General features: G+C 32.8%; 1 protein-coding gene and 2 non-coding genes across 3 annotated transcripts; all 3 read left to right on the forward strand.

Annotated features, from left to right (window-relative positions):
- Window positions 1–508: 508 nt before the first annotated feature.
- On the forward strand, window positions 509–599 carry LOC132055040 (small nucleolar RNA Z122). Its single transcript, XR_009414503.1, has one exon. It is a non-coding gene; the product is annotated as a small nucleolar RNA Z122 (small nucleolar RNA).
- A 740-nt stretch (window positions 600–1,339) lies between these two features.
- Window positions 1,340–1,461, forward strand: LOC132055051 (small nucleolar RNA snoR83). The gene has a single exon (XR_009414514.1). It is a non-coding gene; the product is annotated as a small nucleolar RNA snoR83 (small nucleolar RNA).
- An 11,891-nt stretch (window positions 1,462–13,352) lies between these two features.
- LOC132053178 (heterogeneous nuclear ribonucleoprotein 1-like) lies at window positions 13,353–19,870 on the forward strand. The gene is made up of 4 exons (XM_059445083.1): window positions 13,353–13,463; window positions 15,055–15,281; window positions 16,125–17,310; window positions 19,264–19,870. The coding sequence occupies exons 2-4, from the start codon at window positions 15,057–15,059 to the stop codon at window positions 19,275–19,277; spliced, it is 1,425 nt and encodes a 474-aa protein (XP_059301066.1). The 5' UTR covers window positions 13,353–13,463; window positions 15,055–15,056; the 3' UTR covers window positions 19,278–19,870.
- Window positions 19,871–20,040: the final 170 nt, after the last annotated feature.

The following is a 20,040-nucleotide window of genomic DNA, read 5'->3' on the forward strand; positions in this document are numbered from 1 at the left end:
TAGTGTTTGGCTATGAAAACCAAATATTTTTCACTGTATTTGGAAGTTGGACTTGAAGATGGTTATAGTTTTTGCAAATATACAAATTTTATTTCAAAAAATTTAAAGATTTTATATTCAGTGAAAAACGAAAAATATCAAGAAACAGAAAGGATAGTTCAATCAACAAAAAACACAACTAGAATTTAGTGAAGTGAACTCCAAGCTTCTGTTATTAGTATAGATGGCAATGATGCAATCTCAAAGATGCATCTAATCTTTTGGATAATTCCAAATACAATGGGGACTCTTATTTGGTCTATTTCACAAAAGCCCAAACGATATAAAGGGTAATATCTCTTCAACATGGTGAAATAATTTTTATTTTCTAATATCATTTGATTTACAAGATTTACTGGCCTAACTAATTTAGATTTGTGCTGACAGAAATTTTTTATCCATTCCACTACACTCTTTTTCATTTTTTTTTTTCATACTATATAAATATTGTTTTTCAAAAACTGTTGTAGTTGGGAAATGATGAGAATATATCGATATATCAGAGGCTCAGTCATATGTGCTCTGCTGAACAAAATTTTGCACGTCAGTCTGATCCCAATTACTTCTAAAGCTTCTGTTTCATTAATTTAATTTTTTTACACTAGTTAAATTGAAGTTTTATAATTGTTTTATGCAAACAGATTTTTTATTCTGGTAGCCTAAGTTTTTTCTTGTCCTGGTTAGTGAAACTAATTTAGTTTGTGAAATAAAAAGAGTTTCACACAATTTGCCAAATGAGCTTTTTTGGCCACTTACAAATATACTGATTTAAATAAATCAGATTCACAAAAGGGAACGACAACATCAAGGACTATGACAATAAAGGAGCAACCTATGAAATTAGATCATATATGCACTTATTTAAGGAAAAAAGAAAATATATTTCTGGAAAATGTTTAACGAAAAGTCTTTTTTGTTTTTGTTTTTGTTTTTGTTTTTGCTTGTTAAAAAGAAATGTTTTTCACCAAATGAAAAATTGTGGTTTCCTTCACTTTTGGACAGAAGTATATTGTTTTACAATTATCTGATATTACTACTATCATTTTTTAATTGAAAAAAAAAAGCATCAAAATATAATCAATTTGCTAACATTATTATCGACCTTGAATAAATGTTTTATGAAATAGTCAATTTGCTCGATTTTGAAATGTTTAAGATGCTTTTACAAGAAGTTCAGATATCAATACAGATATCCTTAACAAGTACTAGGAAATTCTCTAATATTCTTAACAAAGAATACTTTAGCCAATATTAAATTTAAATTCAGGTTATTGCGAGGCAATAATTTAGTGCTTTCATAATCCCAAATAAACTTCTCTCTGTTTATTTGATTCATGGGAGGCATATATTGATATTGGAAGTTCGCTGATAGCACCTATTTTTTTTTTCAGGGGTGTTTCAATAGTACCTCTCCATACACAAATTTATCTTAGTAGAGAATTTCATTTAGGAAATTCTTTTTGAATCTTTATATGGAAAACATAGGTATAAATCCCTTGTTTTTTCTTTTTAAGTTTTTAGCTACCCAGGAAAAAGACGAAAAGAAAAGAAAAAACTTAAAGTGCTTGAAATGGGTCGGGGATTGGTTAAACGGGTGGGTTCTAAAGGAATCGGGTATTTAAAATTGGGGTGGGTCATTTTATTTTGAGCTTGTCACATATATCCCTCAGTTAAAATTAAAGGCAAATTTGTGTCAAAGTATAATAAGAGAGGTATAGTTGGGACAAAAGTATAACCCGAAGAGTATTTTATACTGAAAGTGTAACAGTATATTTAAACTATTGTTGATAGTACAGAGGTATATTTGGCCCTTTTCCGTTAATTAAATTACAGAATACCGAGTTATATCATTTCAAATTGTTTTGGAAAGGTCAAATCCTAGCTTTATTTGGTGGTGTCTTTGTGCGGCAAAATATCATCTTCAGAAGGGATGTGCAAAGAGAATTGAAATGGGCTTGATACACAGATTTACTATGACCCATGGCTACTAACTGGCCAATCTATGTTTATTCAAAGTGCTCCAGATGATGGGTTCATGAATCTTTTTGTTGCGGACTTGATAGATAATGATACAAGAAAATGTAACCTTCTTTACTATAGCTGAGATAAATTGTATCAAAACCAATCACCTGGGATGATCGTTGGATGTAGAGGCTAGATAGACAAGGAAGATATACTGTATATTTTGAAGAAAATATGGAAGCCAAAATGTCACCAAAGGTCTTAAATTTTGCTTGGCGTGCATTGAAAGGAGGATTACCAACAGGTGATAACTTACTTGCTCGAAAGGTCCTTTAGCAGTATGTTTGTCCTGCACGCCTTCAGGAAGCCGAAACCATCTTTCATTGTCTAGTAAAGTGTAATACAGCAAATCAGGTTTAGCTCAAGTCTTGTTTGGGTTGGCGGCCGACGGAAAACTCGTTAATGGACTGGTTTAAGACACTAGTACATGCTGTGACGCGTCATCAACTTCATGAGGCTATCATGCTCCTCTGGGAGATATGGAATGCTCGTAACAACCTGATCTGGAATGGCAAAAATACACGGCCAGACACTGTCATACATCAAGCCAGTCGCTTCTGACAAGAGTGGACTGCGGCACCTATTAGTATTAATATTTACTCTGTGTCTGAACCTGATTTTATTGTTAAATGGTTTTGTCTTGATCCGGGTATTCTAAAATGCAACATTGATGCTTCGTGTGATATTATCTCTGGAAAGGCAGGGGCTGGTATGTTGATCTATGATACTCGTGGAAATTTTGTCAGAGGATTTAGCTCACCACTTAAAGCTTCATATGATGCGCTAATGGCTGAAATCCTGTCAGTCCGTGAAGCTTTGAGCTAGTTGAAGAACTACTACTGCACATCCCCGATTGTTGTTGAGATGAATTGTCTTTTGGCGAAGCAAGCATTGGAAAAAATTGAGAGCGGCAATTCTTGTTTTGATATTATTGTGCAAGATTGTAAAGCACTCATGTATGACTTTACATCTATATCCTTGTCTTTTGAAAAACGATCAGCGAATCAGTGTGCCAATATGTTAGCCCAGGCTACAGGTTTTATGTCTGATGCTATGGAGTGGATTGCGCATCCCCATCTTTGATTCATGATGTATTCATTTACGATTTGAATAACAATTGAGTTTATTGCTTCTTTTTAAGAAGAAAAAAAAAAAAAAAACTTATTGCTGAAGCTGGGAATGTTAGGAAAATCGACCATCTTTTGGATATATATGAAATATCTTTACAGTCACAATTTAAAGATTTAATATAAATGTATTTAGTTTAAAATTCAAGAACAAATAGGCAAAGGGTATCAAAAAGTATCCAGTGAACATTTCTTTTGTCTTGATCATCACCTCACCTGCTCACCACCCTCGTCTTTTTCCTTGTGAGCAAACTTTTTGAATCCAAATTTTTTATTCTTTTATGTTAGCTCATAATAATAATAATGAAGGGCTTTATTATTACTAAAAGAAAAGTAATACGTGTGCATATATATGTTGCCAGTCAAATCTTCGTAACTATTCCAACGACCTAACTAACCATTGATTTAACGCCTTCTTGATCGACTTATATTCCTTTAATTTGGTATTATTATACCAAATCACATTAGTTTATAATAAGTAATTTAATGAAACGACAATATTTAACTAGTCATGATTGAGTAATCCATGTATAAATACATGACATGTATCTATTACTTTAGTGTAAACACTAAATAGGAGTAATAGATTATGTATCATTGATTTATTTTTTTCAAGTTGGTCCTAGCTTTGAGGGTTGTGGCGGAGCCACGTTTATCTAAGGAGATTCAACTGAATCCCCTTTGTCGGAATTTCTTTCTATGTATAAGTGCCAAATCTTTTTTTTAATGTTTATATATAAAAAAAAAAATTGCTAAAACCCCCTCGACACAATGAGATCATTTTTAAAAATTTCTTTGATAAAGTTTTTGCCTCCACCAGTGTTTAGAAAATGAGAAAAGGTGCAGTATATGCAACACAGCTGTACATGAGCTTTGTATCCCCTTTTATTTCAATGTTGTGAAGGATCTGATGCAATCTACTTAGTTATCATCAAAATTTGAACAAAGACTCTACTCATTGTTTCAACAAAAATAAAAAAGTGCCAGACAATAGGAATGATAGTTCCCTAGTAAAGATTTATTTGCCAGCTACCTCTACAGTTTGTTTTTGGCAAGCATGGGGAGACAATGCTGGGGATGTCTGCCTAATGTTCGTCAAATTGCCACTTTGTGCAAATTTCATATTTTAGACATGCTTTGACCTGCATGTTTGCAACTAGGGTTGAAATAGTACATGGTCATTCAGATTTTAAGAATGAATATCATTGCCCTTCTCCGAGTTAGTATACTCGTGATGATTATATCAGAAGCGCTTTAGGACGTCTTTAAGATATGTTTTCAAAATATCGCTATACAAGTATGACATGTTTTTGCTCAATTGATACAAAATAGTACCTCATGCTTTAAAGTACAGGCATGTGTCAGTGGCAAAACAAGAAATTTCGTTATGAGTGTTCGAGATGTTAATGTACAATTACGATCGGTTTTTGCTCAATTGATCCAAAAACACCTATGCTTTAAACCTATCGGAATGTGTTCAGTGGCCACTCCAGGAACTTCGCTGAGAGTGTTCAAGATAATATATATTTATAAAAAATAATTGTTGATCGATACACAATTATTTTGTATATGTAGAGTATAATTTCTCAATAAGGGGAATGATAGCTCCGTCGTAAAGATTTATTTTCCAGCTACCTCAAGTTTTGTTTTTGGCAAGCATGAGGAGACAATGCAGGGGATGTCTGCCTAATGTTTGTCAAATTGCCACTTTGTGCAAATTTCATATTTAGCCGTGCTTTGGCCCGCATGTTTGCAAGTAGGGTTGAAATAATGCACGGTATTTTGATTTTAAGAATGAATCATTGTCCTTCTCCGATTTTTAAGGTTGTTCAAGATATTGCTATACAATTACTATCCATTTTGCTCAGTTGATCTGAAGCACCTATGCTTTAAACTATAGGCATGTGATTCAGTAGCGACTCCAGGAATTTCGCCGAGAATGTTCAAGATTTAATATATATTTATAAAAAATATTGTGGGCTTATATACGTAAAATAGCTCCCTAGTAAAGATTTATTTGCCAGCTGCCTCTAGTTTGGTTTTTTATGGCAAGCATGGGAAGGCAAAGCAGGGGGATGTCTGCCTAATGTTTGTACCACTTTGTGCAAATTTCATATTTAGCCATCCTTTGGCCCGCATGTTTGCCCGTAGGATTGAAATAGTACAGGCAGAGGTGGAATATAGGATTTGAAATTTCATTTCTACAATGATCTCGGGTTAATACTATAATTATAATTGAGTTCACAGTTAAATATTTAGCGATATTTAGTGAATTTCTTAGTATATAAAGAGTCTTGGTAAAAACTAGTACATTCATGTGAAGTCGTAATCGACCCTTTAGATCCGCCTATGAGCATATGGTCATTCTTAAGAACATTGGTTTTAAGAATGAATCGTTGCCCTTCTCTTGAGTTTGTGTACTTATAATGATATCGCGAGCCTTTTAGGATATTCTCAACATGTGTTTTCAAATACGATCCGTTTCTAGCTCAATTGACACAAACCAAAACCCATGCTTTAATTTAAAGTATAGGCATGCTCTTCATTTTGTTGTTTTGATCTAAACATAAAATACTGTCTACAAGTATTATGCAATGATGAATAGGTATCTTAGAAGGTATTTGATGAAACAATTGATGAAACAATTGAAGTGCGTCCAAGCTGATCAAATACCACAATTATTGTTGGGATCCTATAACTATATCCTAATTATTGTTGGGATCCTATAACTATATCCTATCATATTTAAAGTAGGCATTGCTTTCTAGGTGTATGCATATTCAAAGACAATTACCAATAAAAATTTGGTTAGGTTGGCACAAGACCTCATGAGTCATAGCCCTTAAAACATAGACCAGTCCAATGCTTTCTTTTTTCAGTTAATGATTTATAGGTGGTCCATATGTCATGAGAAAGTAAGGCTCTCAATTACCAAATGAAGAATAAAAGCATAAGAAGACCACTTTGAAATATTTTAGAACAATAAAAGCATAATATCTAGAAATTGTGCACATTCATATATTAAAAATCAAACAACCTTAATTATTCAATTTTCAAATTTAGAAGTTACATTTTAATATTCAAACATCTTAATCTTAATAAAATTACACGGCTCCTAAGTGCTTTAAAATTAAGATCCAACATGAAAAATGAGGTAGTATTTGTCAACATGGTTGGTGTTGTAAACAATACTAATGTTTAAAGAGTCAAAACCTTTCCTGCAATGAAAGGTCACTTTTGCAGTAGTTTTGCAAAACTACCAAGTTTTCTAGACAAAAATAGGCATAAAACTTCGTATATTCTTTAATTAACTCATTCAGAATTCAAAATTGGAAAAAAATTATTTAGTAGGCGTTTGGACATTTCAAATCATCGTTTTGTTTATGTAATTTGCACAAAATTTCAATTTTAACTTCATATCATAATTTCAAATCCCAAATAATCTAAAAAGACATGATTTGAGATTTCAAATATTTTAACCGTAAAACTTGACCCATAAGTTTATATTTTGTAAAAAAAATATCCATAAGTTGGTAGATATATTCACCAACCATGTTTACCAACTATTTATATCAAATATTAAAAGATCTGTAAGTTGATAGTATTTTTATAACAAATTTTACTCTTACCAATCATGTAGAAGGATTACATTAAAGAGTAGTTACACTACAACTATGTTCAATTTTTCTTTTTATTGAACTAAAGTTTGATCAATTGATATTCTATTTATTTAGAAAACCCTTCTAGTAGCATATTAATTTTGTTATGAATTATAATTTGCTCATTTGATAAAATTGTGTGAGAATTAGAAAAGTTTTGATGGTTTTCACAACTTGTAGAGTTTTTATTTCTATGAAAAAAAATACAATTAAAGAAATCCAAATTACATGTCCGAATAAAACTTCAACTTCAAATCATTGTGATTTCAAATCACTGATTCTATATCAAATCATGTCCAAACTGTATGCAACAACATTGACTTGTACTACTACTACTGTAATTGCTGTGGTTGACATTATAACTTAATTCTTAATAATTCTATATTTTGAATAAGCAACAAACATGCATGGAAGAAGAAAGAAGTATGAAAATTTGATTGCATTAATCACTTATAGGGTTGTGATTGAATGATAAGTATACCTTCATCATTAATTAGTAAATCTCGAGTTCAAGCTTTAGGTATGAGGTTGTCTTTAGAAGAAAGTGTTTTACCTTTTATATAAGGCTTTGATTCGGATTCAGATTTAGTAAGACCTCAATGCGTACTGATCACTGAATGGGAAATCAAGAAAAAATTAATTAGCAAAATTCAGATGTGAAAATTGAATGCCTAAGAAATATTCTCCCACTTCGTTAAAAAAATTCTTCGCCCACTTTACTAAATGTGGTCCACACAGGTACTGCTTTTATTTATTGGTAAAAAATCATGAAAAATCTTTACGTAAACTTTTATTGTCTTTGCTTAATCAAATATATTAACACTAGTGTCGTTTGGCCCGGGCCAAGCTACATTAAAATTTACATTTGCAATTCTTTTTTATTTTTTTAATGTTTTTTTTTTTCCTACTCTTGCTTTTTGTGTTGTTTTTGTATCATCATATCAATTGTACAGGTAGGTTAACAATTTTTCAATGTTTCTAAGATATTTAATTATATAAAAAAAATTGTAAGCTAAAAAACAACATTTTTTAGAATATATTTAGACTTCCTTTTTATTTTCATACAAATTAATGCATGCATCAAAGCTTTTCTCCCTTTTATCTTACTACATTTTTTGAGAAATCTTTACTGATCCAAATTAAGTTTTACCTTACGTTGATTTCAACTTAATTTTTTTCATTAAACTTATATTGGCTAACCCATTTTTTGGAAGAAAAAAATAATTACGATATTCAAGTAATATAAAAAAATATTTAATGGTACAAATTGTTTTATAATAACATCAATGAAGTTAACTTATAAATAAAGATAGCATTTAAAATTAAATAATTAAAAGTCTTGATACAGCGAAATACTTTAGATGCTTCTTCAGATTAAACCATACAAAAAGGAACTGGAAAGTTAATGAAATTATTTGTTTTTCTTACTTTAATCTTTCATTTTCTTTAAAAATATTGTAGTTTGTTTTTCTATGAACTGTTATAATTTCTTAAACGTGTATGTAATTTTAGTGTTTCATGTTTATCTAACTATTTGTCCTTAATTATATAAAACATTGATTATCTCATCTTTTGTAAAACATTTCAATATCAAAAAAAATGTGAAAATGATTACTCTCGTTTTCAATTATTATTATAATTTGGAGAGCTACAATATTTCTTTAATTACTTTTTCCAAACAATTTTAGATATATATGAAAAATAATTTTAAATTGATAATTAAGCGTGTATTAAGGTATATAACTTTTAAGGTATATAACTTTTTTACTTGTCCGTAATAAATTTTATAGAAAAAAAAATTGAAACAAATTTAATCATTTCCACATAAAAGGAAGATAATAAACTTTTGGATCAATTTTTAGTTTGGTTGAATTAATAATATTTTGTGGTGTCACTATCACCCTTCCACATCATCCCTCCTAGAATTTAATTAGCCCACATAATTATTCAAATTTACCAAAATAGGTGAGAGCTTACAAGGTAATTAAACCTTCAATTAGGGGTAAAATGGACAAAAAATTTCATGTGAGGACTATAAAATTTTGAGATCCTCCCTTATATATAATAATAATATTTGTTTGTCTTTTTTCGTGCTAGGAAAAGATTCGCTATTTCCCCAAAGATATGACCAGAAAAATGTCAAAATCTCATGAAGGATATTGCTTGTCAACATAATAATATACAAACAGTAAAGGTGCAAATTTAAAATGTAAAACCCTCCCCAGAAAAAAAACCTCATTGAGAAATGCCAGTAAAATTACATAATTATATGAATATCAAATCTCTTTAAACATGTATTTATACTAATTCTGAACGCGTAATCACAAACAAGTGGTAATATTAATGCTATTTCTCAACCATTGACATAAGAGTTTAAATTAGTCCTTGTTAGATAGCCGAATTGTTCTTTAGTTGACTACATTTTTCTAAAATTTTATAGAATAGTTTTAAAGTATTTAGACTTTATTTTAAAACTGCTAAAAGAGATTGTTTAATTTGTCTTTCTATTTAAGGCTGATTTATGCAAATGTATAAAAAGATTACTAAATATGTACAAAAATTAAATTAGGAACTCCATCACTAACACCTGATGTCGACATGCTAAAATATAGAACTCATAAAGTTCAAAATCTGACCACCTCTGCTTACGGGGCCTTAGCACTCCCTTATGAGGATTGAACTCGAGACCTCGTGGAGAGATTTCCAACCACCTCGCTCAATGGTGGAGTCAAAATTTTTACTAATAAGTAGGAGTTTGGACATGCGATTTGAAACCATGGTTTGAAATCATGAGATGAAATCAGCGTTTGGACATGCATTTCATCTCATGAATCCCAAATCATCCAAAAAGTCAAACCATGGTTTCAAAATTTTATAAATATAAAACTTGACCCATAAGTTTATATTTTGTAAAAAAAAAAAGATCCATAATTTGGTAGATATTTTTAACAATTACTCCCACCTACCATTTACCAACCTTTATTTATGTCTATCATGTGGGAGGATTATATTAAAGAGTAATTACATTACTATTCATGTTAAACTTTCTTTTTTATTGAACTAAAGTTGGACCAATTGATGTTTTTTTTTAGAAAGGCCTTCTAGTAATGTATTAATTTCGTTATGCACTATGACTTGCTCATTTGGTAAGATTGTATAAGAATTGAGAATATTTTGATAGTTTTCACAATTTGTGGGGTTTTTACGTCTATAAGAAAAAATACACCTTAAGAAATCCAATTTGCATAAACATAATTTTAAGTCATGATTTCATCTCATGGTTTCAAATTATAATTTCAAATCATGTCCAAACGGCTCCTTAAGGAAGTTCAAAATATGAAAAATTAAAGTAAACACACGAATAAGACAAAGACATTCAATATCTATTATAAATATATAAAAAAATAAAAAAAATTAACCGCCTAGACGGTGTAATTTTCCTCTTCCTTGCCCTACCTGGCTCCGCCCCTGACCCACCATAGTGGTCAAATTTGTTTGTCTTTGTACTTGGAACGTATCATTCTCCAATACTATAAACAAGTTGTCCATATCTTACGTAAGGTAGGCGCCCCCACTAGTATTCTTTTACAGCACGATTTGCCACAACCAAATTGTACAGATCAGACATATACGCACGTAGTCTCTCATTCACGGGCTCAGCCTTCATCTACTTGTCTTATCTATCTATATTTTCTCCCATCTTATTTTATTCTTTTTATTTTTACGTATTTGGCTTGACTGATCTAAAATAGTTGACAAATATTAAGTACTAAAAAAATACTTTTAAAAGTGTTGAAATTGATTTAATATATAAGTAATTACATGTTTGAATAAAAGCAAGGGCGAAGCTGCCATTTGAGTTACAGGTTCGACAGAACCTAATAACTTTGGCTTAAATTCTGTATTTATATTTAAGAAATTGCTTAATATATATAAATAATCTATCCAGAACTCAGTAAGTAAAAAAATTATGATATGAAACTCATAAATTAAAAATATGGCTCCATCTGAGGATAAAAGTGATAAAATTAATAATAAGCAGCGGAAGTGTTCGGTAAAAAAGTGAAAAGTGCTTTTTTTCTTAATATAACCGATATATCATCAAAGTTATTTCCAAAATATATACAACAATAAAAGAAAAGTATATGATGCGGGATTATAAGAGGAGAGGCATCAAAATAGAAGTAGCAACGGATAGTAATACACATCGAATCATAAGAGACTACATGATAACTGAATACTTATTAAAAGGATGAGAGGGGAGAAGGAGGATCTCTCCTCACTTCTGCTACATCTAACCTCTAGTACCTCTTTCTTTGGCGCAGCCTCGCATTTCCTCTTCACATGCCCGAACCATCTCAGCCTCGCTTGCTCATCGTTCCTAATCATATCTCTTCAGGTATGCCAACACGTCTATCTGAGCATCCTTATCTCCGCTACCTCCATCTTCTGAACGTGGGAATTCTTGACTGACCAGCACTCTATCCCATACAACAATGTTCGTTTAACTGCCACTCTGTAGAACTTACCTTTAAGTTTAGGCAACATATTCATATTGCATAGAACCTCGGAGGTGAGCCTCCATTTCACCCACCTCGCTCCAAACAAATGTGCAACATCATCGTCAATCTCCCCGTTTCCTTGAATTATGGACCCAATATATTGAAGCTTCATCTCTTGGGTATGGCTAGTTCCCCAGTCTTCACTTTCTTCGCCTCATGCGTTACATCACTGAACTTACATTCCATGTATTCTGTTTTAGTCCTGCTTAACCTGAAACCATTAGACTCCAGGGCCTCTCCCCAAATTTCCAGTCTATCATTAACTCCATCGCGCGTCTCGTTAATCAATACTATGTCATCAGCGAAAAACACACACCACAACACCTCCCCTTGACACATGTCGTGTCAGTTCGTCATCACTAAGGCAAATAGGAATAGGCTAAGAATTGATCTCTAGTGCAATCCCATCATGATCCGAAAGTGTTTGGTGTCACCTCCCACTATCCTGGCCCGAATCTTGGCTCCTTCATACATGTCTTTAATAGCCCTAATGTACGCCATTGGTATACCCCTAGACTCCAAAACATTTCCAATATGAAATAAAAATTTCCTTTACATAGAAAAAGTCTAGCGATGGAGATAAAATACATAAATAATTAAAAATAATGTTTTTAAAAGGAGTATTTTGAAGATTATAAGAAATATTAGGGATAAAATCGTAAAAGCACTGGTCAGAGACCAAAGGTGCTTATAAGTTGTAAAATTATAAGTTTGGGTGGTGATCAACTTATAACATCTGTCTGATTTGGCTTAAAAGCAGAGACGAATATAAGATTTGAAGTTTATGCGGTCCTGCAATAATATCAAGTTAATATACAATAAAAATTAAATTCACAATGTAATATTTATATACACTGTCTGTAAAAAAGTTACTCATTCCCGTGAACCTGCACAATATGTGCTAGATCCGCCACTGCTTATAAACACTTTTAAATTTTAATATTTATTAAACGCGCAAATAAACTTAAAAGAAACTTATTAATTTAAACAACTTATAAGCTTAGCCGAACACCATACTAATCTATTATATTCAAGAATTTCCATCCCCTTTTTATCTGTATTTATTTTTATATATATTCAAAGTGAAATAACCAAAGAAGAGAGGGACATTTGGGGAGAAAGAGAGAGAAAGGAAGAGAGGTAGAGGATGAGCACTCACATCCTCTGTTTTCACCTTATTCCAATAATTATAATAATAATATTAATAACTACATAGCTATATACCCCTCTTTTTAGATCCCTTGGTTATAGTTTCTAACCATTTCCCAATTTGGTTTCTTGAAAAAAAAAAAAAAAAGGTTCAATCTTTACAAATGGTATGATAATATACTTCTCTTTAAGTTTCCTATTTGCTTCATACATACACTTTTTTGGAATTTTTAAGGTTCTGATCTGTTGGAATCTTGATTTTTTTTTTCAGTTACATTGGATTGTTATTTGATTGATGATACAAGGATCCATGTTCCAACTTGCTGTCTGATCCCTGATTTTGCTAGATAAGGTTTGTTTTTGTTTTGTTTGATTCTTTTTTTAATCTACATTTGGATCTTTTTTGTGCTTGTATTTTGATGTGGGGTGTTTTAAATTTCCAAGATTTTGTTATATCAAGTTGGTAATAATCATCTGTCTGTGTTAGGCAATTTTTGCTAATACAGATTCCTAGTGATTGAATTTGTCCAGTAGTAGTAGTAATTTTTTTGCATTATCTAGTGCAAGATGTGATTTTGTTATGTTGGTGAAACTTATTTTTGTGAATATTGAACTTATGATTATGATTGTAGATTTTTTATTTTTTTTGGTCTAGTAGTATTAATTTTTTGCATTAGCTTGTGCAAGATGTGATTTTGTTATGTTGGTGAAACTTATTTTCTGGAAACTGAACTTATGATTGCAGAAATATAACTGTTTTATAGATTGAGTGGAAGAATTTGCTCAAATTCTAAGGGCCCGTTCGGCCATGAGAACTATTCACTTTTTCCTGGAATAATTTTTGACTTTATAGATTGAATCCAACACTTCACACTTGTTGTCTGATCCCTGATCTGCTAGATAAGGTGTGTTTTATGTTGTGTTAATTCATTTTTTTATCTACATTTTGGATCTTTTTTGTGTTTGTTTTTGATGTGGAATGTTTTAAATTTCCAAGATTTTGTTATATCAAGTTGGTGATAATTATCTGCCTCTGTTAATTAAATTTGATTAAGATGCAGGCAGTTTTGGTAATACAGATTGTTACTGATTGAATTTGTCTAGTAGTAGTATTTTTTTTTTTTTTTTTGCATTATCTTGTGCAAGATGTGATTTTTTTATGTGGGTAAAACTTACTTTTTGTGGATATTGAACTTATGATTGCAGTTTTTTTTTTTTAAATGTTGAGTGGAAGAATTTTGCTCAAATTCTTAGTGATTGTCTAGTAGTATTAATTTTTTGCTTTGGCTTGTGAAAGATGTGATTTTGTTATGTGGGTGAAACTTATTTTTGTGGATGTTGAACTTATGATTGCAGAAAGAATCTTTTTTTTTTTTTTTTTTAATGTTGAGTGGAAGAATTTTTCTCAAATTCTCAGTGATTGTCCAGCAGTATTTGTTTTTGCATTAGCTCGTGCAAGATGTGATTTTTTTACGTGGGTGAAACTTACTTTTTGTGGATATTGAACTTATGATTGCAGAATTAATTTTTTTTTAATGTTGAGTGGAAGAATTTTGCTCAAATTCTTAGTGGTTGTCTAGTAGTATTAATTTTTTGCATTAGCTTGTGCAAGATGTGATTTTGTTATGTGGGTGGAACTTATTTTTGTGGATATTGAAGTTATGATTGCAGAATTAATTTATCTTTTTTTATGTTGAGTGGAAGAATTTTGCTCAATTCTTAGTGATTGTCTAGTAGTATTAATTTTTTGCATTAGCTTGTGCTAGATGTGATTTTGTTATGTTGGTGAAACTTATTTTTGTGGATATTGAACTTATGATTGCAGAAATATACTAACTGTTTTTTCCTTCATCAAAAAGAAATATACTAGTAGTATTAATGAATTGCAGAAATATTTGTTTTTGCATTAGCTTGTGCTAGATGTTTTTTGTGTTGAGTGAAAGAATTTTGCTCAAAACCTTCATCAGATGTGATTTTGTTATGTGGGTGAAATTTATTTTTGTGGATATTGAACTTAAGATTGCATAAATATACTCCCTCCGTTTCAATTTGTTTGTCGTAGTTTGGTCTTAAACTAAAGATATGTACTCCCCTCTGTTTCAATTTGTTTGAACCTACATGCCAAAATGAATGTTTAAGAAACAAAGTATGAAAAGCCACACAAAGCCTTTTGAACCTTGTGGTCTTAAACTAAAGATATGTATAATGTACCAAAATGCCCTTTAGTCTTGTGACCTTAAATTTGCCAGGTGGATGTTGGAATTAAAGAGTTGCCAAATTAGGAAAGAGACATTCTTTTTGAAACAAACTAAAATGGAAAGTAAGTTAAACAAATTGGAACGGATGAAGTAACTGTTTTGTGTGTTGAGCGGAAGAATTTTGCTCAAATTCTTAGTGATTGTCTAGCAGTATTATTTTTTGCATTATCTCGTGTAAGATGTGATTTTGTTATGTGGGTTGAACTTATTTTTGTGGACATTGAACTTATGATTGCAGAAATGATGGAGTCAGATCTGGGTAAGCTATTCATAGGTGGGATTTCTTGGGACACGGATGAGGATCGTCTTAAAGAATATTTCAGGTCATATGGAGAAGTGGTGGAAGCTGTGATCATGAGGGATCGTAATACTGGTCGTGCTCGTGGTTTTGGTTTTGTTGTCTTTGCCGATCCTACTGTTGCTGAAAGAGTAGTTAAGGAGAAACATATGATTGACGGGCGAACGGTAGTTTTTCCTTTTTTCATTTTAATTCTCTCTAATTTGTCTTAGATGAATTTAAATAGAGAAACATGGTCAATGAGGATTGTTATAGCTGAGCTCAACTTGTTTGGAGTTTAGACATAGTTGTTGTTGTTGTTGTTTATCTTAGATATCGGAGTGAAATGGACATAGAGGATGCATAAAGCCGACCCCAACTAGTTTAATATGGAGCCATAATAGGTGTTATTGTAGTATTTCATCGGAGAGATTAGAGTACTGTACTCAACTCACAAGTTAAATAATCATAGTTTACCTAAATGTGAACTTGACGGGGAAGCGGAGGCGGATCCAGTATTTAAGCTTTATGGGTTCAATCTTTAAAGTTATTATCATTGAACCATTATATTTTTAAGGTTATGGGTTCCTAACTACTATTTATCGCAATATTAGTGAATTTTTACACGTAAAAATAGGTTTAACTTCAAAAGTACTCGGTTCAGATGAACCGGTACCGACACCCTGTATCCGCCTCTGCTGGAAAGCTGTAATGGAAAGTTTATGCTAAATGATTGGTTATACTTTTGCAACAGCTAATTGATAGAGACCTCTTGTTTACATAAAACTTATAACGTCAAACCTCTTTATAACGGCATTGTTTGTCCTTGTATTTTTTGATTGTTATATCGAAACATTGTTATAATAAAGAACATCTAGTGTAATATAACATGAAAATCGGTTCCAAAGAAAACTTGGTTGTTATAGTGAAATGTTGTCATAGAGAGTTCTGACTGTATACACTTCAAAGGCTCTTTATCAAATTGATAGTCACCTCCATCTCTACAAGTAATAAGTTGCTTCCTATTTCAGGTTGAGGCAAAGAAGGCTGTTCCTAGGGATGATCAACAAATAATAAATAGAAACAATAGCAGCATTCAAGGATCTCCAGGTCCTGGACGCACAAAAAAGATATTCGTAGGAGGCTTAGCATCTACCGTTACCGAGAGTGATTTCAAGACATATTTCGATCAGTTTGGTACAATTACAGATGTCGTAGTGATGTATGACCATAATACTCAGAGGCCAAGAGGATTTGGATTTATAACTTATGATTTGGAAGAAGCAGTTGATAGGGCATTGTATAAGACTTTTCATGAACTAAATGGTAAAATGGTTGAAGTAAAGCGGGCCGTGCCGAAGGAGCTATCTCCCGCACTGGGCCCCCGCAGCCCGCTCGTGGGATACAATTACGGACTCAATAGAGCCAACAATATCCTCAACAATTATGCTGCTCAGGGGTATAATCTAGCATCGGTTGGAGGATACGGGGTCCGCATGGATGGAAGGTTTAGTCCAGTTGCCGGTGCTCGTGCTGGTTTCTCTCAGTTTGCTTCTCCAGCTTATGGAATGGGTGTAAATTTGGACCCAGCTTTGAGCCCTACATTTGCAGGAGCGTCCAACTTTAACAATAATCTTGGTTATGGGCGAATACTGAACCCGTATTTTGGTGGAAATTCAAGCAGATACAGTCCTACTCCTATTGGATATAGCACAAGCGGAAATAGAGGGGATTCTTTTCTAAGCTCCCCTACCAGGAATTTATGGGGAAATATTGGCCTTGGCCTCAACACTTCAGCAAATTCTGGTGGGCCAGGTTCATTTGTGGGGTCCGGAAGTGGAAATTATGGCGTCTTCGCGAATAACAGTGCTAATTGGGGTTCTCTTATTTCTGCTCCGGGTGGTAATTCTTCTGGATATGGTGGTGGGAATAATTATGGGCTGGGATCTGGAGGACTTGGAAGAAACAATGCAGCGGGTCCTGCTACAACTTCATCGTTTACAGTATCAACTGGTGTTACTTACGAGGGGTCTTATGGAGATCAATTCCGGGGCGGTGCTTCGGTGTATGGTGATCGAACTTGGCAAGGTGTTTCTTCTGATGCAGATGGTTCTAGTTCATGTGAATATGGTCTTGGAAATCCAGCAGATGTTTCAGCTAAAGATTCTGAGGATTATATCGGAAATTATAGTATTGCAAATAGACAATCGAATAGAGGTAACATTATACTCCGTCCGTTTCAATATGCTTTTTTAACTTTCTGTTTTAGCATGTTTAAAAAAGAATGCCTCTTTTCCAATTTGGCAACTCTTTTATTTCAACATCCAACATGACATAATTAATAGCAGAAGATTAAAGGGCATTTTTGTACATTATACATATCTTTAGTTTAAGACCACAAGATTCAAAAGTCTTGTTTATTTTTTAAAACTCTGTGCCAGTCAAACTAAGACACATAAGTTGAAACCGGGGGTGTACTTCCAATCGTGTCCCTTGGTATTAATTTGATAAATTAATTCCATCATTTCTTAGTTTGACCATGAGCCTGTCTTTTCGAGTATGTTGCTTTGAAATTTGAGATATATCTTGTTTTATTTCCTGATACTGGTTATACAGATATGTAAACAGCAGTCCTCTAGATTTAATCTCTATCATTTTATAAAAAATTACTCCTTCTGTCTCAATCTATGTGGCACACTTTCCTTTATTATTATAAACAACTTAACTTTAAAATTTCCCTTTTACATGATTTATAGCTACACAAAAATGTCTGAAGTTTCTTTTAGACCACAATTTCAAAAGTCTTCCTTTGTTTCTTAAACTAATAACTTGGGACGGAAATTTCAGACCTTTTCTTTTACAGCTTGAAACCTATTGCTACCCTAGCTACACAAAAATGTCAAAGACATCGGATTCTTCGGATCTAGTCAAACGACATTGGATACTTTGACGAAATCCATGGACCAATTTGAAAAAATTTGAGGCCAAATTGAAAGAAACGGAGAGCTCTTGAAGAGTGGACACTTATTAATCTAGAAGAGTTTCAAGTTAATTAATATTTAATTATAAATGAAACATAACATAAAAAATTATTTTTGTTTTTATTTCTAGGCATAGATTTAGTTATTTTCCTTATAATTTTATACATCCGTAGCACCCCCGAATCTTAAAATTTAGGAATCTAGATCCTTTTCTTTGGCAGGATCATAGCTTGAAACACATTAGAATATAGGCACAGTAGTATACAAAAAGAGTGTATCCTTTCTGATAGTACTATCTTTTTGGTTCAAAATTTGAGCTCAGTTTATAAGAAATGTAAAACCTTAGTGTCAAAGTTTCTGACCAGAAGATTTGAAGTTTGATGAGCTTGGAGGAGTCAAAACATATAGAAAATGCCGTCTTGCACCCTTACTTTTGTACGTGCAGGCGTACACATGCACCCACACAGAGGCATGGGTGCGCACACTCACGCACACGTGCCTGCACACACTCATATATTATATGTATATACAAAGGTATGGTAGGGGTGAGACGGGATACGGTTTTCCTCCCTTTTCCAGATCCCATTGCCATCCCTGGCCATGAGACTTATCTGTGGTCACGGGTTACCCAGACTAGCCAACAAACACTAGTGACTAGGAGGGCAGTACTCGATCCTGCATGGTATGGGGGTCACTATTTTCAACTGACAGCAAACTCAGCCTTGCTCATATGTGGAGATTGTTGACAAAACTTTTTTTTTTCTAATGATATCCGTGGTGTCTGAGGCAGCTCGCGCACCTCGACTATTTCCACAGGATACTTGCTACCTCCCACCAGCAACAGGTGCTAGGTAACTCTGTCCCCCAAGGCTTAGACAGATGGAAGAAATCACCTAATGTTTGTCTGTCTCCGCTAGACTTGAACCTGATACCTCATGGTTCGCCTCCCAACAAAACTTGTTCTATCTCATGGACACAATGTTCAAGTATATACAAAAAAAAGATTGTCTTCAATTAGAGATATATGATACCGGTGTGTGATCATTTCTGTTAAACTTGCGGTTGGATGCATAAAAGAACGTGATGTACATATATTATCTTTCTCCAGCACAAGTAAATTCTTGAAGGAATGCTATTTATTATTCAGGAATTGAGACAAAACTCATCTTTTCTTTTTTACTGTTTCCAGGAATTGCAGCATAGAAGATTTCGTTATTTGGATATCTGAAGATACTTAGGAGAACAGACTTAAGAGAAAGAAGTTGAAGTTGATGTTCATAGTACCCCTCACAATATATAGCTATACTATATATATTTCGGATATAAGAAAACTGATCTATAGAGCTAGCAAGGCGATTGGCTGAAAGTATCAATATAGTAAAAGCAATAGGCTCGTTTTTCAGCACTCGATCGAGATGTATATCAGATTGCAGAGGTATACATGATACCGTCTATTGTAGCTGATGTGTTTGTGCACCCCACGATAAGATCAGTAGTACCTCTGGTACTATGTTGAGAGTTAGAGTTGTCATTTTTTATATTCTTTTTTCTCTTTTTTAACGTTTTGTTCACTTAGAGTAACCGGCAAAGTTGCCGGTGTTTGTTCTTATAGTTCCCCTCTTTTTTCTGGGATTTGCATTTCTTTTCAGATTGTATGTGAGATCATGTTTGATTTACTAGTGTGAAACAATTAGGGATACCAACTTAGGATCCCATCAAATAAGTACTGAATATTTTGATTTATTTGACACTTGCAGATTTTGTAAACAATGTATTTGAAGCTTTATGTTTGTGTATGGGACTGTATTGCACATGAAATAGACTTTGGCTTCATTCAAATCATCCATGTTGAATTTTGTTTTGACTTGTATGGTTCTTTATTTTTTAGATTTGTGTGTTTTTGCTATGTTGTTCGGACTCTCCAAAAATGTTGCCGCACCCGTGACGGATTCTTTAAAAATGCATT

The sequence above is a fragment of the Lycium ferocissimum genome, chromosome 4 (genome assembly GCF_029784015.1).
Source record: "Lycium ferocissimum isolate CSIRO_LF1 chromosome 4, AGI_CSIRO_Lferr_CH_V1, whole genome shotgun sequence".
Taxonomy (NCBI): domain Eukaryota; kingdom Viridiplantae; phylum Streptophyta; class Magnoliopsida; order Solanales; family Solanaceae; genus Lycium; species Lycium ferocissimum.

Coding starts and splice junctions, on each gene's coding strand:
- LOC132053178 (XM_059445083.1), top strand. CDS start 15,057: ATGATGGAGTCAGATCTGGGTAAGCTATTCATAGGTGGGATTTCTTGG. Junction 15,282..16,124: donor ATATGATTGACGGGCGAACG/GTAGTTTTTCCT, acceptor TTCCTATTTCAG/GTTGAGGCAAAGAAGGCTGT.